At 36.3% G+C, this 24,926-nt stretch overlaps 1 protein-coding gene across 1 annotated transcript; it reads right to left on the reverse strand.

Moving 5' to 3' along the window:
• Positions 1–8,027: 8,027 nt before the first annotated feature.
• LOC113301757 (NAC domain-containing protein 35-like) lies at positions 8,028–10,468 on the reverse strand. Its single transcript, XM_026550563.1, has 3 exons — positions 9,930–10,468; positions 9,424–9,695; positions 8,028–8,920 (listed from the first exon to the last, which is right to left on the reverse strand). Exons 1-3 carry the CDS (start codon positions 10,129–10,131, stop codon positions 8,228–8,230), a joined length of 1,167 nt encoding a protein of 388 aa, XP_026406348.1. The 5' UTR covers positions 10,132–10,468; the 3' UTR covers positions 8,028–8,227.
• Positions 10,469–24,926: the final 14,458 nt, after the last annotated feature.

Below are 24,926 nucleotides of genomic sequence, written 5' to 3' on the forward strand. Positions count from 1 at the left end.
ATTTTAGTTTAAAAGAAACTACAAGCCTAACAAACAACTAAATTACAAGCCCAAATAAAGAAAGAAATAAAAATAAAACTAATCATTACAAACCCACAAAAAAAAAAAAAAAAAAATAAAACTAAAATTATTACAATCCCCGGCAGCGGCGCCAAAAACTTGGTAGGCTTTTAAAGGTGTGAGAAAATAAGAGTAAAAGAATGCCTACAGTGTTACCTGCAAGTGCACAGGGTCCAATTGTAGTAATGTGTGCAAGACAGGGTCATTCCACAGGGACTTGGGGTGTATTGAAGCATTCCTAAGCTAGTTAATCTAAATGCAATGAGTGACAATGACACAATGAAGCAAAGAGAGCAAAACAGGGCCTATACAAGGTGAATTAAAGGTGACAGTGGCAAAGGCAAAGCAATTAAGAACCAAGGATGTAAGCCAAGGAAGGGAGGAGTTTGTGCACTGATTTCAATGCACAACAGCTACAATTTGCAAGAAAAACTGAACAAGATGGCTAAGAAATTTAACTGAGCAGGGAATCAAAACAGGCTTGAAATTATAAGTGACTGTAAAAAGATTAGTGGCTAAGCCAAGGCTTAGAATCCACCTTGTGACCTAATCAAGCAATGCAATTCTAGGTTGAGTTGAAGACCTTGAGCATATATTAGAATGGGAGGAAAATCAGCTTGCTCACTGATATGCCCCTAGTATTGACTGTCTTTTGACAGCACAGTCAATCACAGGCATACCAGAGCACTGATTACTTCCCATTGCTCAAGCAAAACAGGCATCAAGATAACTATCCTAACAGTACATCATTCAACAGTGCACTAGGCTTCATCTGAGCCTTAGCAAGTGATAAATTAAAACATGATGAACATAAAGAGCAATTGAAATTGAAAGTGAAACAACAACAGAACATGAACAATTGAGGAACTGGCTATTCCAGTCCTCTTGGTGGTGCTCTGGCTAGTCCAGGCATAGTTACAACACACACCATATCATCCTATTTATACCCAATTTACACAATTCTAGTTCATACACACAATTCCCAAAAATCCCCAAATTTAACAGTGAATTAGGGCTATGAAATTTACCTACTTTGATGGGTCAAATCTTACCCACAATGTCGACCCAATCTTCCTCTGACTTCACTGCTTCATTCCCACGCCTCAATTTCTTCTTTAGCTTCACCTAATTCATCAATCTCTAACCTAGGGTTTCAGGGATAGGGAAGGTGCGAGATTGATGAAGTAGGAGGCTAGAAAGATGGGGAAAATGATGGGTTTTGCTTTTATGGAAAAGGTAGAGTGGTTTGGTGGCGTCAGGGAGTGGTGGCGATGATGGAGAAGGTGGTGACAGTGGAGTAGTGGTTCTGCAGAGGTGAGGTGGGGGAAGATGGGTTCGATGGGAAAGAAGGAAGGGTGCGTTTGGTTTGGTACGGGAAGGTGTTAGGTGCTCGTGTGTTTGGCGATTTTAGCAATTGTTGATGAACAGCGAGGATGCGACGTTGGATGCGAAGGTGATGGATCGATCTAACAGCGAGATGGAAGGAATCTTAAAGCGACCGTTGGATGCGGAAGTACAACGAAACTGACGGCTCAAGATGGAGTTAGGTGTTGTAGTGTTTGACAGGATCTTCAGACTTCGATGCACGACGATGAAGCGACCGTAGGATGCTGAGATGATCCAATCTGACGGCTGAAGATGAAGGCGGGTATGGATATTGGAAATGGGTTTGGGTGAGGGTTTTGGGCCTTGGGTATTCCAAGCCCATATCTTCTTTAAGAACAATTCTTCCTCTTCAAACCCACTTCTAGCCTTTTGGTCTTGTGCACAACATTCTTCGCGGCTTCCTTGTGTAATTCCTCACGGCTTTTCACCGCTTTTCTGCTCTTTTCCGCTCCGCTATTCATCCAAACTTTATTTATTACCTAAAAACGCAAAATTAATTAATAAAAATATTTATTCTTGAAAACAAAGAAAATACAGAATATGGGATAAAATGTAGAATTAATGCACAAAAGATGAGTTAAATGCCAAGAAAAATATATAGAAATATGCACTTTTTAGCACTCATCAAATTACCAGATGGTTCATATACATCTGTGACCCACATTGGACAGGTTGATTTATCACCTACCATTAAATTACTTGATGTTTTTCATATTCCAAGTTTTAAGTTTAACTTAATATCAGTTAGCCAATTAACCAATACAACACAGTGTTGTATCAAATTCTCACGAGAGTCTTGTATTTTTCAGGACCTACAAACGAACAAGGAGATTGGATGGAGTAGAAGGATTGTTGGACTCTACCATTTTAGCTTACACCCTTCTGTTTTTTCTTTAAATGCAAATAAACAGCCAATGTATATTTGGCATTGCCGTTTAGGCCATCCCAATGAGGATTTTTTTCGTTTTTTAGCTCGAAATTTTGCTTATATTGATTCAAAACTGAATCATTCATGTACTATTTGTCTCCTGGCTAAACAAACCAGATTGAAATTTAATAAAAGTACATCCTTATCATCACATGCTTTTCAACTTGTTCATGCTGATATTTGGGGGCCTTTCTGAATTGCCTCTCGCACTGGTGCGAAATATTTTCTCCCACTAGTGGATGATTATTCTCGTTGTACTTGGGTTTACTTGATGCACACAAAATCTGAGACTCTCAAATGCTTACAATATTTTTTTAACTTTGCAATCAAATAATATGGTCATCAAATTGCAACCATATCATCCGGCATAAGCCCCATGCTCATTCCACAACTCCAAACATTTCGTTCTGATAATGGTTTATAGTTCAAGTCTAATGAACTTCAATCCTGGTTTCATCACAACGGAATACTTCATCAGACGAGTTGTGTCTACACGCCACAACAGAACAACGTTGTTGAACGTAAACACAGGCATTTACTGAATGTTGCTAGAGCTGTCCGTTTTCAATCAAATCTCTCATTATGTTTTTGGGGTGAGTGTATCCTAACTGCAACATATTTGATAAACAAAATGCCTACTCCTGTTTTGTCTCATAAAACTCCTCATGAGATGCTACTATCCACAGTACCGAACTATTCTAATTTGCTAGTTTTTGGTTGCCTATGTTTTGGCCGAAACACACGTCCATCTCACAAATTTGATATGCGTGCTAAACCAGGTGTTTTTGTTGGGTATCCTATCTTGAAACGAAAATCATGTATACTTCTAGGGATGTTTTTTTCTATGAAACAATGTTTCCTTTTTCTAATGAGAATCATTTTTCCATTCTGTCATCTCCTAAGTCTATTTCATCATCTGAATATGCTTATTATGATTCAATTTTAACTCCTTATCAGACTGATAACTATGCATAGTCACCTGCTTGCCCTATGTCTACACCATGTGACACTGCACCACAAGATAGCTCTAGTCCTGAGCCTATTGATGTGACACTGCAACAACACACATCTTGTTCTGCGACACCAACTGAAAGCTCTAGTCCCGCTAATCTTTCACTTATTTCTCAATCCACATCTAACCCTGCTAAATCTGTAAACTCTACACAACATCATATATCCGATACTACGGCTTCATCTACTGAGTCTGATCCATCTCGATCTCCCACAGTTTCATCTCATAAAACTGTTTCTGAGTCATCTCCTTCTCATGAGACAGTTTTGGCTCTAGCCGTGCAAAACTCACGACCCACTCGAACTAGAAATCAACCATCATATCTGAAAGATTATCAATGCACGCTTCCCAAATGTAACACAACTTCAGCCTATCCTATGACTGATTATTTGTCCTTTGACAAATTTACACCAGCTCATAAAGCTTTTTTAGCTGCTTGTTCTTTCTGAAGAACCAAAATCTTACTCTCAAGCTAAACTATGTCCCAAATGGAGAGAAGCTATGGCCAAAGAAATCCTCGCTCTTGAAGCCAATAATACTTGGATTTTGGTTGATTTACCACCAGGAAAGAAAACTATAGGTTGTAAGTGGGTTTTTAAAATCAAATTCAATACAGATGGAACTGTAGAGCGATACAAAGTTCGTCTTGTTGCTAAGGGTTATACTCAGCAAGAAGGAATTGATTTTTATGATACTTTTGCACCTGTTGCGAAATTAGTCACCATGCGATTATTGTTATCTGTTGCAGCTATCAAAGGTTGGGCCTTACATCAACTTGATGTCAATAACGCATTCCTTCAGGGTGACCTTGAAGAAGAAATCTACATGAAGCTTCCTCATGGTCTAGGAAAAACAAGTGAGCCTAAAGTTCTTAAGCTCAACAAATCTTTATATGCCCTTAAGCAAGCCTCAAGACAATGGTTTGCAAAGCTTTCTCCTGTCTTATTATCTGAGGGTTTTCATAAATCTCTATGTGATAATTCTCTCTTCACATATCATCAAGGCAATATTTCAATTTTTTTCTTGTATATGTGGATGATACCATCATAACTGGTATGGATAATGATTTCATTACCTCTCTTAAATCACGACTTGCATCCTATTTCTCCATCAAAGACTGGGGTAAATTGCAGTATTTTTTAGGCATAGAAGTTTCTAGATCTCTAAAGGGGATTTTTCTATGTCAACGAAAGTATACATTGGATATAGTAAAAGACTCTGGTCTCACAGGTTCAAGAGTTTCATCATTTCCTATGGATGCACATTTGAAATTACGTGCTGAAGAAGGCAAAGCTTTGCCTGATGCTTCTATTTACCGTCGATTAATTGGACGTCTACCGTACCTTACAGTAACACGACCAGATATCACATATGATGTGAATTATCTGAGTCAATTTATGCAACATCCTCATACAACACATCTTGATGCTGCTCATCATGTGCTAATATACTTAAAAGGCACAATTGGCCATGGCATATTCGTGTCTTCTTCCAGTCCTCTGCTTCTCAGAGGATACACCTACTCTGATTGGGAAGGGTGTCCTATGACTCGACTTTCCACTACTGGTTATTTCGTTACAATAGGTGATAGTCCTATTTCATGGAAATCCAAGAAGCAGCCAACAGTTTCTCGGTCATCAGCTGAGGCCGAGTATCGTGCTCTTGCGAATTTAACAGCTGAACTACAATGGCTAAAATATATTTTCAGGGACTTGAAAATTCCATGTACACTCCCTATTATTGTCTCCTGTGACAATCAGGCGGCAATTCATATTGCTCAAAATCATGTCTTTCATGAAAGAACTAAACACATTGAAATAGACTGATATTTTATCCGTGAGAAATTGCTCAGTGGTTTGATTTTTCCCAAACATCTTCCATCAGCAGGTCAGCTTGCCGACATATTCACCAAGCCATTAGGAGTGCGTCATTTCCAGCATCTGGTTGGCAAGTTTGACATTCGTTCTATCTCTCCTGTTCCAACTTGAGGGGGTATTAACGATATATGTGTCATATATTCGTACCACCAACTATGTAACAATATCTTCTGGTCTTCCTATTCTGTAGCACTGCAACAATAAGTCTTAGTCTTCCAGATTTATAGTTTACTTAGTTAGCTTACTTAGTCTTTGATTATCCTGATTCATTGTAAACCCTACTGTAATTGTAACTATATATAGCATTGAATGAAATAACAAGTACTTCACAGTTGTGAAAACAAATACACTGTCTTCTAAATTATTTAGGGATCATGTTCCTCATTTTGATCATCTCGGTGCCAAGATATCACCAATTGCAGCACCGTTTCGGGCACAACAAGAGGTCAGTTCAAGGACTCCATAAGACAGTATCAAATACACACGAACTAAGTTTGGAAATGTCATTTTAATGTTTTCACCTTAAGGAAATAATAACAAGAAGACAGATTTGTATTATTCGAAAAGCCATAGATAGATCACTGAAAGTCATGCAGAATTGAAAGATCATCTTTGTATCTCTCGCTTTCATGGTCCCCTGTGATTAGTCAGAGGTTTGACGTTGTCATAGAATGGCCTCCATTCACCTCAAAGGATCCGGGACCTTCCACATTAGTCTGAATTATGGGAGTAAAGCTAAAAAGACTAAGCAAGCTTTATATTTGACTTTACGGAAAATGGGTCATTTTTCCAAATATTTTTAAATCACGGTTCAAATGGACGAGTAAAAAATAGTTTAGGTGAAATGGTCAAAAAAAAAATAGTAAGGATGAAACTGGTTTCATCCTAGCTTAAATTTAAAAAATAACAAGGATGAAATTGGATACATCCTGTGTAAATTAAAAATAAGAAAACATATTTGAAAGTGGGCACGATGAAACTGATTACATCCTGCCTATTTTTACATTTTTGTCCATTTAAACAGTATCAAAATCTAATTATCCATTCCACCCAGGAATTATTGATTTTGGTCTTTTTAACCAATTTTGTTTTGGCTTTAGTTACCCCAAGTGCTTGTTGTGCTTGGTTAGACTTTGGACCTTCTCCATCAGTCACCTACACCCTAAAATCTGCTCGGGAAGATATGACGGCATATGGTGTCTACAATCTACACAAAGTCAGTTTGAAAGAACAGATTCTAAATCAAAGTCAAGAAAGAGAAGTCAAGGTACATGAAGTATGTTTTTTAATGCATCATGATTAACAATCTACTAGAAGAGCGTATGGTGTTTTATCCAAGTCAGTTCAGACAAGCTTTGATCGTGAACTCAGTAACAACTAAATACTACTGCATGTGTTTCTGAAAAAAAAGTACTATCGCTTTTTCATTTTAGCCTAATAATAAAAAAGTGATAGTATCACTTTTCTAGAAACGGAGGGAGTAGAAAAGATAACAAACTAACTGCTACCTTGCACACAACCACATTGAACACCTCATGTAATTAACCCCAGATACCAACATATGTATGTTGCTATTTTCCCTTCTTCCCATTCTCATGCGTTCAACTAATATTGCTTAGATTTATCACAAAATTGGTTAAAAAGACCAAAACCAATAATTCCTGGGTGAAAAGGACACTTAGATTTTGATACTGTTTAAATGGATAAAAATGTAAAAATAGCCAGGATTTAAACAGTTTCATCCTGCCAATTTTCAAATACTTTTTCTTATTTTTTAATTTACACAGGATGCATCCAGTTTCATCATCGCTATATTTTAAGTTTAAGCCAGGATGAATCCAGTTTCATCCTTGCTAAATTTTTTTTGTCCATTTCACCCATATTAATTTTTACTCGTCCATCTGAACCATGTTTTAAAAATATTTGGATAAATGACCCATTTTCCGTGGATTCATGGGATGCAAGATTCTTCACTCTGAAGCTCCTTTGCCCCCACTTTTTTCCATCGATAAAGAAATGATATATACTGATCAAACCAGGGGTACAGAAGGGCTTATACCTCCAAAGAACACAATAGAGGGTAACTCGATAACAAGATCTAGTGAAAAATAGAATACAACAAACAAAGTAAGGCAGTTGGAGGTATAACTTTTCCAGTTCATCATTACATCTCGATAAGAAAAACTATCCGTAAACAGGAAAGGCCAATAGAACATCAAATATTTAACCACATTAAGAATCTGACGAGCTGATCATGACTTAACCTTAAGCTTAGGGAAATTCTGAACTTCATTACCTTAAACAATAACTTACAGACCTCCAAAATGAAAAAATAGTAATTTTTTATTTTTATTTTTGTTTTTTGAGTTGAATGAAAATCAACTTGGTGAATTGTGTCTAACAAAGACAAACAACTAAAAAAAAAATCTATCATAAACAACACTTTGGAAAAATCCACATTTACTTTGCAGGTATAGATCAATTACTGACACTGGCACATTGCTGCTATAAATAAATTATACAAAATATATATGTGGTACCTTTGAAGATAATGAAACTACAACAAAAATGAATTCAAGACAAGAAATAAAAGCATATTTAATAGAATCACGGATTCTGCATGAGGTGCACTAGTTGTTGTTGATCTTTCTGTCAGTACAACTACAGCATAGTTAGTACTGCAACCACATTAAATCTGACCTAAATTGCTTCTGATAATTAAACATTTATATATGAATCAGAAAGCAGAAAAAACGCAGAAAAATAAAAATAAATGCCATGATTATTAAATTACCTTAGAATCTTAAATATATCAACTCCTACATGAACAACTAGTTTGGAAGTTGTACATGTACATTCTTTCATAAAGAAAAAAGTCAGTAATATAAAAAGAAAATATATAAGAGGTGCTAATAGTACTTATCAATATTGTATGTGCGAAGAAAATAGGGATTACTCCATTTATTACTGGAAATGACTAGTACTACTACTACTGTAGTCTCTATTTGCCTCTGGGATTAGACTCCATTCCCAAAGCTTGTCCTGGAATGTCGGCACTGAATTCGATATTATGCCGAGTCCTAGTGTTGACTGTGGTTGTTCATGAGATTGTGGTAACGGCTGCAGAAATGAAGTCGAATGTTGATGTTGCTCATGCTGCTCATGTTGATGTTGATGGTGATAGGATGTGTAAGCTTGTTGGTAGTTTACTATCCTATGGAGATCATCGACTGGATTTACCGGCAATGAAGAAGAACCCATAAAGAGACTAGTACTATCATGTTGGAACAGAGCTGAACCACCCGTTTGCTTGGGATGATGCATAAGTGTTTCGTCTTCTTCGGTTGACGCCGGTGGTGACGGCATTAATATGGAGGAGGTTACTGGAGATATTTTGGTGTAATTAGGTGTATGGTTAGCTAACCCTAAAGCTGTCCAAGTGTCAGTACTGGTGGCGCCACTGCTGCTTCCCGCATCAAGTTCATGTGGTTTTTCTAGCTCCATTGGTGCCTGTGGTGGACGTTGGACTTTGTTGTTTGACGTGGATTGATTAATCATGTTGCGTTGTTTTTTCTCTTGTGGCATGATTCCTCTTGATGAGGAGGGGGTGATATCTACTCCGGCTCTCTTGTATACTCGACAAAGTGAAATTTCCGCCTGAAATCAAAACAATTGCTTATGTGATCTTCTGAAAGAATGATAAATATGTTCGAGTGATCAGATGAAACATACGACTTAGTTAATTATGTATCTCTTAAAATTATTTTTGCCGAAGCAGAGAAATAACAATTGTTATTCATATACCTCATCCATCATGCTCAATATACATGTCCATAATCTTCTTATGTAGTACTCCTCTATATAGAGCATATAAGAACTTCACATGGAAACCCTAATCTTAAAGTAGCTAAGAATATACAAAAAAAAAAAAACTTGAAGTAAGAAGAAATCAAACTAATCCCTGCATATTTCACCCCCTAATTCATGTTCGTTTGTAGCAAGTGAAGTTCACTTTGAGAAATTGAGATCCTTACCCATGATACTAAGAAGCTCTAGTACTAGTACTTATCAACTCCTCAAGTTGTTCCAAATGATGATAAGACAAGTTGGGCATATTGATTTATATGGTTTATATACAGCTTCACGTGTGTTAGAAGTACCTTATTTTGGTATCGATCAGTCTCGTGTTGTGGCAACCGATACTCGTTCATGATCCAACTAGTTCTTATACCTTTAGGTGCCTTACCAGAGTAGAAGACTAATGTCTTCTTAAGCCCAATTGATCTATTACTTTCAGTTTTAATCATTCGATCGGCACCAGTAGCTTTCCAGTATCCAGATTTGGTTACACGATTGGGTCTATCACCGTTCCGATACTTTCGATCTCTAGGCACATAGAAAAACCATTCCTTTTCACCAATTGCTGCTAGCGCTGCAAAGAGACAAACAAGATAATTGAAGAGATCATCAAATCTTAAAAACAGAAAGATAAATAGAAGTACAACATAAATTTGCCAAACAATATATAAAGTTAATTGTATCACTAATTGAAAGCAATCCCATGATTCCCCATATCATTAGAAAATTTTACACATACCTGATCTGAACAATAAAAAGATACATACTGTTCTCTAGCTATCTATATATGGGTTACATATATATATACCTGGAAGTTCCCAAGGGTCATGATGATAAAGATCCAGAAAGGTTATAAGATCGACATTAAAGCGTTTCCCTTCAACTTTTCGACGAAGATAGAATTCGATGAGTTCTTCCTCAGTCGGGTGAAACCTAAAACCAGGCATAACCATGTCGTGATCGTGTTCATCTTTGTCATCGTTGTGATTCATGGTTGCTGAAATTGCCATAAACTAGCTAGAGATCCTTGCCGCCTTCGGCTGCTACTGCTGCTTGCTCTTGTAGTTGCAATACCACAACAACTTTTTTCATCAATAATTAAAAACCTATACTAAGTCGTGTACTGTATATAGATATCTAGATCTTCCTATATATATATATATAAAGATTCTTGTGTAGTGGAAGAATATATAAGATGAATATCAGTTAAATGAGTTAGAGTACATGTATAAAAGTGAGTATATGCATACAGTGAAAAGCATTTTGCGTTTACTAAAAAAAACAAGCAAACAGTTAAACCTTTTTTGTCTATTAATCTCTGTTTTCTTCTACGTACTGCAGAAAGAAAAAATTAGGGAAGGAAAAGAGAAGAAGTAGAAGAGTAAAGAAGAGATAGACAAAGATCAACATAGCTTTCAGACCCTACAAAGGGGAGGTGATGAAGGAAGGGGTTGCATTAAGGAGGTAGAAAATGACAGTTCGAAGGAAGGACAGGTTGGTTGTAGCCCGTTAGCGGTGGCCTTGGTCTCACACACCCCGTATAACCCCACACTCACCTCTCTTCTTCTCTTTTTGTTTCTATCTAAGATTTTATCTCTTTATTTATAGTTTCTATCCAACGAATAACTCATTCACCATACAATAAAAGTAACCAAATCACATGTTTTATTGAATGTTTATATAATTATTGTATGATTGTGGTCACTGGTACGTCACCCCCACTTTTATGGCCCGTGGGTATACAGTAGCAGTAGCTAGGTACCTCTAGTCATCATCTAATTCCACTTTAAGCCTCCAAGAAGTTCCACTTATGGCTAGAGTTTGAATGTAATGGTGCCTTGAGGCTTCCGGTCATGCGTTTTCGGTGGTCCAATGCAAAATGCACAAAAATATAAACACAATATGTTTGGTCTAAGGTTGCCGAACATTATAAGAGCAACTACAGTGGTGCGATCAAAACCAAAGATCAAAGATCAAAAAAAAGACCAAAATTTGGGTTTAGTCCGTGGTGTGACGCAACGGTACATGATCAAAATTTCGTCAGGCGAACTTTAAAAGTCCGCCCCATTAAAATTCCATCAGGCGGACTTTAAAAGTCCGCCCCATCCTTTGTAAATTTTAACAGGCGGACTTTTTAAAATTCCATCGGGCGGACTTTAAAAGTCTGCCCCATCCTTTGCAAATTTTAACAGGCGGACTTTAAAAGTCCGCCTCATTCCTTTTTTTTTTATTTAATTAAAATTTCATCGGGCGTAATTTAAATCTCCGCCCGTTAACAAGCGTACTTTAAATTTACGCCCAGCATCAAGCGTACTTTAAATTTACGCCCGACTATATTAGAATTTGGGATTTGGTCGCGACCATATTTGGTCTGGAATTTGATCTTTGGTCCAAATTTGATCTTTACTCCGTCCCACTGTGTTAGGATCTCATCCCATAAATTTGGTTATACTCGCCCACTGTGGATGCTCTAAGGTACTAAGACACAAGTAAGAAGAATTTGAGGATCTTTTTTTTTTTGATAGATGATGAGAAGAAAGAATTCTACCAAAACTAGTACGTGTTAATTAAATAAAATGTTCTAAGTTCTGTAGATGATTAATGCATGCAGTACAGCAAAGTGAATTCTTCCGTAGACTGGATAATTACATCTTTCCCGAAATCCTTTTGGGATGGTCTTGAATCTAAACTTCGAATATTATTGACGAGTGGACTTACGCGTTCAAAATTCAAACCTTGAAAAACTGTCATATCATAAGAGTGGTCACCGGATTCTATACAGTTTATTTAGTTACATCGTTTTACTTTATCACGCAATAGCTCAAGTAAGACTGATGAGTGTTAAAAATGAACGATCAGTTGTTTTTAAAAGGTCACTTGAAACACATTACGAGGCAGTACTGTAAAACCATGGTTTACGGTATTAATGGCAATGATACGTCGTCATCCTGATGTTAATCCGATCCACATCCAAATCTACTGTAATTCCAGCTCTTCCTACTGTACAAGGGTCATGTTTGGTCATGGTTTACGGTATTATCGGACATCGGTCATGTTAGGTCGGCATCAGCTGGTATTGGTTTAATTCACATCCGAATCTACTGTATTTCAGCTCTTTCTACTGTACAAGGGTCCTAAAATTTGGTATGCGACCCCCAAGACCCGTCAGTTGACTAATTATCAATGGTTTTATATCTTGATTATTTCAAAATATGTGAACCTAGTCAATACGTGGGTCATGAAATAGTAGAGTTAAAATCTCTCATTCATGTATAAGAAATATGCAGGTGGTGGTGGCGTAACTTGAGTGCTGATTGTTCTACTAATTACTGTCCTGACTGAGTTATGAGAAGCAAAGCTACTAGCAGATAAACTTAAGATCTGAATACTGTTTCATAGCAAAATTTATGACCCTTGCAAAATTTCTATATGTATTTTGCTAATTTGTTTTTCTAAAGCATAATTTTACTTTATTGCAATATTTTTTAATATATAAGAACATCTTATAAGTCCTTGAATAGTCAATTAAAATTACATGGATATTAAGTGCATCAAGAAAAATGTAACAAGAATAGTATATTTGTTGTTTTTGTTGTGCTTTCTCATCACTTATGGAATGAATTTTGCTGTTTCGAAAAAACAAAAGCAGTATATTTGAAACGGTAGAAGATCAAAAATTCGAACGAGGGGAGTAGAGAAATCCTATTAAATGACCAAATAGAAGAATGAATTATGTGAATTATTATCACAAAATCAGTTAAAAAGACCAAAATCAATAATTCCTGGGTGAAAAAGACATCTAGATTTTGATACCGTTTAAATGGACAAAAATGTAAAAATAGTCAGGATGGAAACAGTTTCATCCTACCCATGTTCAAATGTTTTTTCTTATTTTTAATTTACATCAGGATGCATCCAGTTTCATCCTTGATATTTTTTTGTGTGTCCATTTCACCCATACTAATTTTTACTTGTCCATTAGAACCATGTTTTAAAAGTATTTGGATAGATGACCTATTTTCCGAATTATTATTGTTTTTCAAAAATAAAAAAAATAAAAAAGAAGATAAAATCAAACCAAGAAGCCATGCTACAACCATCAAATCTTTTCATTTTTTGCATTTATTACAATTACAAGTTGTAGCGGTAGTGTTGTTTTCTAGCAACTAATTTTGCTTTGCTAGATATATCTACACACTAATAGAAGTTTGAAGACTCCAAACCGCCCAACAAATCTATATCTATAAAATCATATATATACATCGATGCATAACACCATTTATTTCCTTTTTTCCAGATTTCCTTTTCGGTTCAGTGACTTCACTCTCACCGGTTGCAACAAGTTCGTTTCATTTATTTCCTTTTATCATTTCTTGTCTTAAATTATTAAAGTTATCTTTTTTGAATTTACGTATAAGTTTTATGAAATGATAAATCATTTTCAGTTTTGTTATACGTTAACGTTATGATATATCTTTTTGCCATGAAAAAGCTATACCTTGTCTTGTTAACAATAAAACCAAAAATGAATAATGCATCCAATTTGACCCTCTTTAATTAGTCCTACTATTTGATCCCCACAGTTGCATCATGTCACTTCTCGATCTCTCTTTTAGAAAAACCAGTGGATGGACGGACGGATAAAAAATTTCTGGTTCTGAACTTCTTCTGATAAGAGTGATTGATGGATGATAAGATTAGGTGTTGTTGTCGTTGAGAAGACTAATGTCAAACGACGTGACTAATATACCTAACCTAAAGGTCCCATGCATATTCTACTCCCATGCGCAAGTGTGGTGGGTTTGATGTTTAAGTATGGGAGTCGACATATCTCTACAAAATCCTATGTTACAAAATATCTCATAATGTTCAAGAGTTACGTTTTGCAGTTTACTGCCCAATGCCCACTGTTCTATGTTTAAATGTTTCTATAAGATTCTTTTCAGTTTTCATTTATATGCAAGTGGTAAATAATAGGTGTACAAACATGGTTCATTCTCAATAACCTATATGCTACCAACCCACCACCGCCAATATCAATACTAGCATCTTTGAAATTGAAGATCTATCTCCCAATATCTAAAGTTCCTCTCAAAGTCTCTATATATATATATAGTTGCTTAATTATTTTACTGTTACAAGTTGACAAACTTCACGCAAAGAATATTTCTTTTGTGTACTAGCTTATATACAGAGTAGGTGCAGATTACACCGGCATTCTTCCACGGGCATTTGAGAATATTATTGAGAGCAGTGCATGGAACTTCTCAGCATGGCCAACAACAATAGAAATGGGATATGGAATACCATTAGCAGCATCGATATATGTATGTAGGTGTTTTACGTTTGGGAGATTATTCCTTTTTTGTCTTTTTAAACTGTCGAGTGCTGTCTCAGATCTGGTATTTCACACTAATACGTAATACTAACTAATAGGCTTATTATTGAGCCCCTCTTGTAATTTGTTCAAAAAGACATTTAGCCTATCTTATATTACTGAGCTAGGAAGCAAATAACAATGCCAGAAACCGCTGGAAGATAAATACGAGTTGGCCCCAAGTGCAAATCATGGTGGTGGGTCTTCAGGCACCGCCGACAATAAATGCAGCCAGAGCTAAAACCAAAGACAGATGACACTCATTGGACTTGTCGTTGACCCAAATTCATTATTCTTCTCTCTATGGACAATAGTACCATTTGCATTCTGAAGATCACCCGCTTAAGCGTTGCACATTAATTGGCCTTACATATTCCATTTGAGATAGTTTTTGGCATCCATTTGAGATCGTTTTTGGCATCTTCTCTGTTTTCGCAGAAATGGCATGTGATTACTATTTGTTGGTTTCGCACAACCAAAATATTATATTTCATGGATTTGTATGCACTATGGAGAAAAGAGTTGATCAGCTCAACCACAATAAGTTCATTTAGCTTGTCTGTGCAATTCATCCACTTCAAGTCTCACGACAACTCTATGAAGTAGTACGAACAGTAGCTCTCCCCCGTAAAATGCTGTAGAAGAGTCAGTGGATATAGTTGCTTCAGTTTTCGAAAGAGTAACATTCTCTTTGAGAAAACAATAAAGAGTGGGACCAAACAGAACCGTTGGATTCATTTAATTATGGATGGATGGCATTCAACAATAATTGATTAATCATACCAAAAATAAATAGGCTTTGACCCTCTGACACTTTTTGGTACTACTATTACAGTATGTGTGTAGTTATTTTAACATTATTACTTTGACTCGCAGTGAGATTTGTCAGAATCCATGGATAACAATTAAAAAGAAGAAGAAGAAAAGACAAACTAACTAAACTGTAAACTGAATCTATCTTCATTGAATGAATGAATGAGGTAATTTTTGGAGTTTGTGTGTTTTTCTTTTTGATACTATGCTTGTTGTTTGTTTTGGTTTGCTGAAAAGTCATTGCTAATGTGTTTGTCTACTTCTCTTGTTTTCACGGATCACAAGTGATAATGTTACGAACTAGATGGTCCCTCATTTTGTAACAACAAAAATACACTGGTTATTGTCGGGATGACTCATGAAATGTTCCAAGGTAATTGTGAGACTTATCTTTTTCGTCTTACGAAGTTAGACTAAAAACTCATTAACACTGCATCATATTTGTTGGAAGTTAGAGGTATTTATGAAAAACATTGAAGTAGAATTTTTTGTTTATTATCTAAAAAATCATAACAGAAGAACCAATTTAGGTATAATAACATTCCTATATACCAAGGGAGAAAGTTGGGAAAGTGTATGCTTTTTACAGCAGTACCCATACTTTTAGTGATACAGACATACTTCTAGTGATACAGTAGTACCCATACTTCTAGTTATAAGTTATCACTGATTTATCTTTTTCAGTAAGGAAGATACTAAAATCACATTTTTTGTTGATGGAAAAAGTTTATGTGCCCGCATCTAGATTGTAAAGTATGTCGTTCCAGCATGAGCACGACATAACACAACACGTTATAATTTGATCACAACAAAGTACAACATGACACCTGGAACAACAAGATAATTTAGTATCATATTTGAAAAATAGATGGTACAAAGTACGCTACCGATTAATTCTAAAACTTGAATGGACAAACTTATCTCAATCAGTAGCAAGGATCAATAGTAAAGATGCGATATGTGATATGAAGACAAGTTTAACATGGACGATTTCAAAAATCAATATCCAAGTAATAACCTAATATGTACCCGAACTGTTACAAAACCAAATTCCAACAAGAACAAATCTTGTAATCTTTATTTCAAGATACAAATTCTCAGGAATAAATCTTGTAGGTTCGTATAGTCTTTTAGGCATAAAATTTGCCTAGATTACTTAAAGAACTACTTGTGATTTTTTTTTCTTTTTCAAAATAAGCAGTATAATGTTTAAAAGAAATAACACAAGGCACGAGAAATTTTATCAACGAGGAAAACGGCAAAGCACAAAACCTCGGGACTCAGTACAGAACCTGAACACCCCACTACGTTAAGCCGCTACAGACACTACCGTACCATCAGACTTCAGACTGGAATGTAGTTGAGAACGAGTCGAACCTACGAGTAATTCAACTTTAGTTGTGGTCCTTTACGTCTCTTGGATCTCGCAAGACCTTACACAACACGATTCTCCTAGCTGACATCCTTTACAGGCATAAGAGTTGTTTTAACCTAAGTGGAAACTTTTATGAGTATTGTTCCTTTAACAAAATGCCTGTTTGATTTCCTTCAGACAGATATTTGATCAAGGTATATTTGAAAATCTATATACTTATGAGGGTTCTTCAAGACAAGAAGATATCTAAAAAACCCAGTACTAAGATGAACTTCTCTTCAAATCTTATAGAGATCCCTAATCAATTCTACCTCATAAGAAAAATCTAAACAAATCAAACAAGAAGTGATTTGGATATATCTATCTTGTGGAATTACAAAATCTGAGATGAAGAGTACTTTGTGATTTCTCTATCTATCTTGGTCCCGATATAAAGTTTGACTATAACGATCGATTAGTAAGAACAAGATCCGGACAACAAGAACTATCAGGTAAAATATAGGATGACCAGGCTTCACGATATTCTTAGTGAATTCTTTGAAAATCGTAACCTAATATAGTTTCACCATAGGAAACTCTGGTTTCAAGGAACAATTCTAGCCGCAACTAGGACACAGAAGTACTAGGATTAAGATTCTAGTGTGCAATGAGTCCCCTAGTTATATTGATGAACAATGCAAAACAAAGAAAGTTCATCATGAACTAGTTTCCATGTTGACGAATTGATTTGTTGTTAAGCAAGCTAAAATTCTCCATATAGATAATGCATGAAAGCATATGAAAAGTTTTCTTTAAATTACAAATAAGATGTGCGCAACCTTGGGCACCAAGTGGTTTTCCAAAGATCCACGGTTAAGTAGTTCTGGAACTGATAAGCATAAGTAGGGTATATATCACAAGACTAAATCAGTTGGAGAAATATCAAAACAGTTTGTGAACTCAAATTGGTCATTAACTCAGGAACCTATTGATACAAGTTCGTGAAATGTCAAAATAGTTTGTGTACTTGAAAACAAAAGGTGTACAAGAAACATATAAAATCATCTAGTTTGGAACTGTATGAATTGGTTCGTGTATTTTTGAATGAAATAATATCCAATATTATCTCAAAACCGCCTTGTTCGCGAATTGAGCAATTCAGTTCTTGCACACGAGTTAATTGGAATTTAAATGTCAAGTCTTTATACTATAAGTTCAAGTTTGTGAGTTGGTAAAACAGTTTGTGAACTTTAAGAACTAGCTTGACTATTCCTTATAGATTGAATTTTTCTTTACAATGTTCCTTATTATACTAAAGTCTTAAGACTTGTCTTACGACGTAGATAAAATGGTAGATAATACGAGCAAATAGGTCTTCACACACCTATGTCGATGAAATTTCCGTAATACCGTTTTTAGTCTTGAATATCCAAGGACGATTGGAAAATTCTCATACTCAACTATCCTGTCTATTCCTAATAGATGACTAACTGTAGAATATTATAAATCAAGTGTAGTTTTGATAAACTAAAATTGACAACAAGCTTGACATACCAAACCTTGTAAGTTTTTCCAAGCGATGCTCTAACATTATCGTCGTCCCTAATCGACACACTAGCACGACACAACACGTAACACAAATACCAAGGTACGGCATGCGGCACGAATAAGCACAACTCGCAACACGAGGTAAAACACGACATAATACATTATATCACATTATATCACATGTATGTTTCACAAATAGTATTTATCCTAGCAAATTATGGACCATTTCATTTTTAATTTGTTGTGTTAACAAATCTGTATGGCCATACATAGTACATTATAATTTATAAATAGAAGTGTTTTGTGTTTTCTCACCTCTAAAGTTGTGTAGTTTGCATTACCTTCCTTAAAGATGGCTAATCAACAAAATCTCCCGTTGTTAGGTTGTTCGTTGAGTGATTCATGATCAATTTGCACTGCCTTCCCTTTGTAGAATCTATAATGTCTATTACTTCCGACCTTAAGGCGTTAATTTTGATTTCAATCATGTAGCTAGATAGTTGGACACGAAATCATTAAAATAAGTTGAATGTTGATGTTGTTCACGTTGATGCTGATAATGTTGTTGTTGATGATAGGAAGGGTAAGCTTGTTGGTAGTTAAATTGTATGGAGATCATCGTCTGGGGTTACGGTGATGGAAGACTAACCCATAAAGAGACTACTATTATTAGGTTGCAATAGAGCTGAACCTCCCGTTTGCTTGGGATGAGGCAGAAGTGTTTGGTCATCGTCGATTGACGTGGGTGGTGATAGCATTATTGACGGGTGGTGGTGATAGCATTAGTATGGTAGAGGTTACCGTAGAATTTTGGTGTAACTAAATGTATGGTTAGCGAATCCTAGAGTTGTTCAAGTATCAGTGGTGGCACTGGCGCTGGCATTGCTGCTCTCCCATCAAGTTCATGTGAATTTTCCAGTTCCATTGGTGCATGTGGTAGCGCTGGACTTTATTGTTCGGTGTGGAATGATTAACCATGTTGTGTTGTTTTTTCTCTCGTGGCATGATTCCTTCCGATGAGGACAGGGTGACTACTCCGACTCTTTTGTATACTCGGCAAAGTGAAACTCCGCTTAAAATCAAAACAATTGCTTATGTGATCTTCTGAATGAACGAAAGATTGAAAGATAAATAGATGGGAGTGATCAAATGATATATATAAGTTAGTTGTCCTTAAAAAGATTTTTGCTCAAGCAGAGCAATTCAATAATTGAAGTATTATTACATGATAGACGCCATTCCTTATTCATGTACGTACCTCATTCATCGATCATGCTCTATATACATGTGACCATGTCCATAATCTTCTAGATAGAGCAATAAGGACTTCATATTGAAACCTTAATCTCTAACTAGCTAGGTAATATACAAATAGACGAAGCTTGAAGAGAGAAGAAATCAAACTTATCCCTGCATATTTCACCCCCTAATTCATGTTCATTTGTAGCAAGCCAAGTTCACTTTGAGAAATTGAAATACTAAGAAGCTCTAGTACTAGTACTCATCAGCTCATCAAATTGTTTACAAAACGATGATAAGACAATTGGGCATATTAAATTATATGGTTTATGTACAACTTCGTCTTCACGTGAGTAATCAAATTGTTTAAAAAAATGATGATAAGACAATTGGGCATATTAATTTATATGGTTTATGTACAACTTCACGTGAGTATGTACATGCTAGAAGTATACCTTATTTTGGTATCGATCAGTCTTGTCTTGTGGTAATCGATACTCGTTCATGATCCAACTTGTTCTGATACCTTTAGGTGCCTTACCAATTAACCAATAGACCTACCACTTTCATTTCTAATCATTCGATCGGCACCAGTAGCCTTCTAGTATCCAGAAGGGGTTACGCGGTTCGGTCTATCACCATTCCTATACTCTCGATCTCTAGGCACATAGAAAAAACATTCCTTTTCTCCGATTGCTGCTAGTGCTGCAAAGAGACAAACAAGACAATTGAAGATATCGTCAAATCGTAAAAACAGGAAGATAAAATAAGTACTATATAATTAACTTTACCAAACTATATATAATTGTTTTTGGTACTAACTGAAAGCAATCCCATGATTTCCGTATATCCGAAAATTGTACACTCATACATGATCTGAACAATAAAAGAAACATACGATTCTCTAGGTTTCTCTGTATTTATTGGTTATATACCTGGAAATTCCCAAGGGTAATGATGATACAGATCGAGAAAGGTTGTTAGTTCAATATATTAAATCGCTTCCCTTCAACTTTACGATGAAGATACAATTCGATAAGTTCTTCCTCTGTAGGGTGAAACTTAAAACTGGGCATAACCATGTCATGATCGTGTTCATCTTTATCATCGTTGTTGCAGTTTCCATATACTAGCTAAGAGATCCTTGCCTTCGACCGGATGTTGCTGGTTGCTCTTGTAGTTGCAATACCAGAACAAGCAAACAATTGAACTTTTTTGTCTGTAAATTTCTGTCTTCTATATACAAGAAAGAAGAAAAATTAGGGAAAGAAAAGAGAAGAAGAAGTAGAAGAGAAAAGAAGAGATATGGTGTTCAAGAGTTAGACAAAAATCAACATAGCTTTCGGACCCTACAAAGGGGAGGTGATGAAGGAAGGAGTTGCATTAAAGAGGTAGAAAAAAGACAGTTCAAAGGGAAGGACAGGTTGATTGTAGCCCGTTAGCGGTGGTCTTGGTCTCACACATGACACAACCCCTTGTAACCCCACACTCACTTCTCTTTCTCTTTTTGTTTTTCTGTCTGAGATTTTATGTCTTTATTTATTTTATATTGGAGGTAGGATTCATGGACACAGACAAGATTTATACCATTTTTTTTTTCCGTAAAATCCAAATGACAATGAATTTAAGTGTAATTTTTTGATGATACGTTTTTTTATAAGATTTTATATTCTTGGAAAAAAAATGAATGCAACTTGATGTATAAACGGTCATCTATCCTTTTGAATATCAGTCGTCCAAAGTTAACGGTTGAAATTAAGATTGGTAGATGGTGAGGTTTGCTATCTCGAATTGCGTTCATTTTCTTTTGTAGGAATGTAGAGTCTTATAAGAGGAATATATCATCAAAATATTACACTTAAATTTATTGTTATTTAAGTTTTGCGAAAAAAAATGACCTAAATCTATTTTGTCCATCTAAGAATGTTCATGGATCCTCTTTATATATTGAATGTTATAAATTATAATTATTGTTTTGTGATTGTGGTCACTCGTACATCACCCCCACTTTTAAGCCCCGTGGGTATAGAGCAGTAGATAGTAGTAGGGGGTAGGTACCTCTAGTCATTATCCACTAAATTAAGGCTCAAAGGAGTTCCTCCACTCATGGCTAAAGATTGAATGTTATGGTGCCTTGAGGCTTCCGGTTCCGAGTTTACTCACCGGTTTTGTTTGTTTTTATAGAATAATTGTTATACTTTATCTTGCAGTATCTCGGGTTAGAGTTGTGTTAGAATTAATTAGTTGTAATTCTATATAAGATTAGTCATGGTCTGCGGCATTATCGGATCTCAGACATGTGGTCGGCATCAGCTGGTGGTTCCGAATCTACTGTATTTCAGGCTTTCAGCTCTCTTCTGTGCAAGAGGGTCCTAAATTTTGGGTAGCTACAGTGAACTTTTGTCCCGTATAACTTTAGGTCCTAAGACCGTTGATTAGTCTATGCTGATTATTTCAAAACCTATGAACCGAGTCAAGATGTGGGTGCTCGACCTATATATATATATATAGAATGTGTTAGTTATTGAAGACTAATCATTATTTCCTAAAGTTAGCCGTGGTTATTTAGGAAAGGGATTTTCTAAAACGTCTAGAATTCTTGGTGGTCAAGTTTGTAATCTATATAAATAGGTAATTAGGCCTTGTAGAATTGTATTGTGTAGAAAACGATTAAGAGATCGGTGAGAGATTTCTTGTATAGTTTTTAGGGCTAAAGCTAGGGTTTCGTTGTGAGAGCATATTGGTGAGGAACAAGAGACAAGGTTATCGTCTCGGGTAATTGTTGCGGTGTAACCAAGGGTTGGTGGGATTCACACGACGTTGTAATCGTTTTTCTTCATAGTGGATTTGAGTTGGTGCGGCTCAAAGTGGACGTAGACAATATATACAAGTTGTATGTATTGGTCGAACCGCTATAAATCTTGTGTCTTGTGAGTTGATTTATCTTTCTCGTATTATTATAGTTGTTTGTGCTTGGTTTACTTATTATTCATCATAATATCTCAAGATCCGTTATTCCGCGGTTGTCAGTGATTCCATAAGCAAATCCTGACAACTGGTATCAGAGGTCGGGTTAGAGCTTTTGGGTTTATCGTAGTACGATTGGAGTTGGAGTTATGGGTGATAATATCGAAAGTACGGTAGATAGGGTTAAAGTTTTTAATGGGAAGAACTTTGCGTTTTGGAAGTCTCAGATGGAAGACTACCTATATGAGAAAGACCTTGATGATCCATTGGGTGGAGCGAAAAAGGGAGCACGCAAAGACGATGAATGGATAACTCTTGATCGCAAGTGTCTAGCCGTAATCCGTAGATGTCTAACGGAGGAAGTATACAATAACGTACAAGAGGAAACTAGTACGAAAGATCTTATGGATAAACTTGAAAAGTTGTATCAAAAGTTATCATCCTCGGGGAAGATTATGTTGTGTGAACAATTATTTAATCTGAAGATGCAAGAAGGCGGAGCGATTTCAGCACATCTTGGAAGTTTAAATCAATTATTTCTCAGCTTTCAAAAGTTAGTATTACTTTTGATGATGAAGTTCAAGCTTTAAGGTTGTTGTCGTCATTACCAAAGAGTTGGGAAGCCGAACGAACAACCATTAGTAATTCCGCAGGTAACGAGAAGTTGAAGCTTGATGATGTGCAACAAAGGTTAATTATTGAAGAGGAGAGAATAATAGAACAAGGTTATGTTTCTAGTTCTTCAAGTTCGGCCTTAAGTTTGCAACAAGAAGATAGAGGTAGGAGTTCAAATCGGAACAACAACAACAAATCTAGATGGAAGTCTAGAGGAAAGTCTAGGGGATGATCTCAATCCCGTACTAGAGGTGTTGTTTAGTGTTTGGCATGTAATAAATTAGGACACTTCAAGCGCGATTGTCAGGAAAACAAAGGTGCTAATAATGGTGGAAACAAAGGTAATCAAGAAGCGGTCAGCGTAGTTGCAGCTGCAGAACCGGTGAAGGTTCTTGTTGATAACAATAAGGTGATTACGGAAGGTTTTCTACTACTCTCTGAGGACAAGCAAGATGAGTCTTGGATTATAGACTCGGAAGATTCTTTCCATGCGACAGGTGATAAGAGTATTATGATCTCTTATAAAGAAGGATACTATGGCAAAGTATTCTTAGGTGACGGTGAAGCATGCGACATCATCGGTTTGGGTGATGTGATCTTGAAAATCAATGGTTCGACATGGAAAATGAAGGATGTACGACACGTTCCAAATTTGAAGAAGAACTTGGTGTCTATGGGCTAAGTTTGTGATGATGACTGTGAAGTTATGCTTACGAAACACAATTGGAAAGTGAAGAAAGGAGCTATGGTATTAGCTCGTGGAGTTAGAGTCGGTACTCTATACCGGACTTCAGATGGAACTACTTTAGCAGTAGCTAGTAGTGATGAAGACACTAACTTATGGCATAGAAGAGTAGGTCACATGAGTGAGAAGAACATGAAGATTCAATGTTTGGGAGGATATCTACCTAAGGTGAATCCTGTTGATATGAGTTTTTGTGAAGACTGTGTTCTTGGAAAGAAAAAACGGGTTAGTTTCAGCAGAGACATCAGAGCCTTGAAAAGTGAGAAACTTGATTTGGTTCATACTGATGTGTGGGGACCAATTGATGTTGCATTTCACAGCGGGTTCCAATATTGTGTCACCTTTATTGATGATCACTCAAGGAAGGTGTGGCTTTACTTCATGAAGAATAAGTTCGAGTTGTATGAAGTGTTTAAGAAGTGGAAAGCTTTGGTTGAAACAGAAACTGGTTTGAAGTTGAAGTGTCTAAGGTCAGACAACGGTGGTGAGTATGAAAAACCAGAATTCTTACAGTTATGTGCTACAAATGGAATTCGTTTGGAGAGGAAAGTTCCAAGGACGCCACAGGAGAATGGAGTAGCAGAACCTATGAATTGGACGTTGAATGCATGTGCTAGGTGCATAAGGTTGCAGTCTGGTTTTCCCGAGACCTTCTGGGCACATGCAACAGAGACGGCTGCTTATCTAATCAATAGGACACCTAGTAGTACATTAGATATGAAGATGCCAGAGGAGGTTTGGACCGGCAAAAAGGTAAATCTTTCATATTTGAAAGTTTTTGGTTGTGTTGGTTATGTTCATCTTAGTCCCGGTGAGAGGTCTAAGATAGGTACTCAAGCAAAGAAGTGTATATTTCTTGGTTACGGAAATGACGCTTTTGGGTATAAACTTTGGGACTACGAGGGTCACAAAGTTATTAGAAATAGAGATGTCACTTTTAATGAGAATGAGCTGTACAAGGACAGGAATAAAACACAAGTTGAAGATGTCGGATCAAGCAACGTCGATAAGGAGTTGTATATCGATATTGATGTTTCTGGAAAAAATGTGGTACAAGAAGGGCACGGTGTTGCTGATGGCGGAGAAGTACAAGGTGAAGAGACTTCTACTGCAGTGGGAGTTACTCCTATAGTTCCACAAGAAGTAC

Source organism: Papaver somniferum, chromosome 8, assembly GCF_003573695.1.
Source record: "Papaver somniferum cultivar HN1 chromosome 8, ASM357369v1, whole genome shotgun sequence".
NCBI lineage: Eukaryota > Viridiplantae > Streptophyta > Magnoliopsida > Ranunculales > Papaveraceae > Papaver > Papaver somniferum.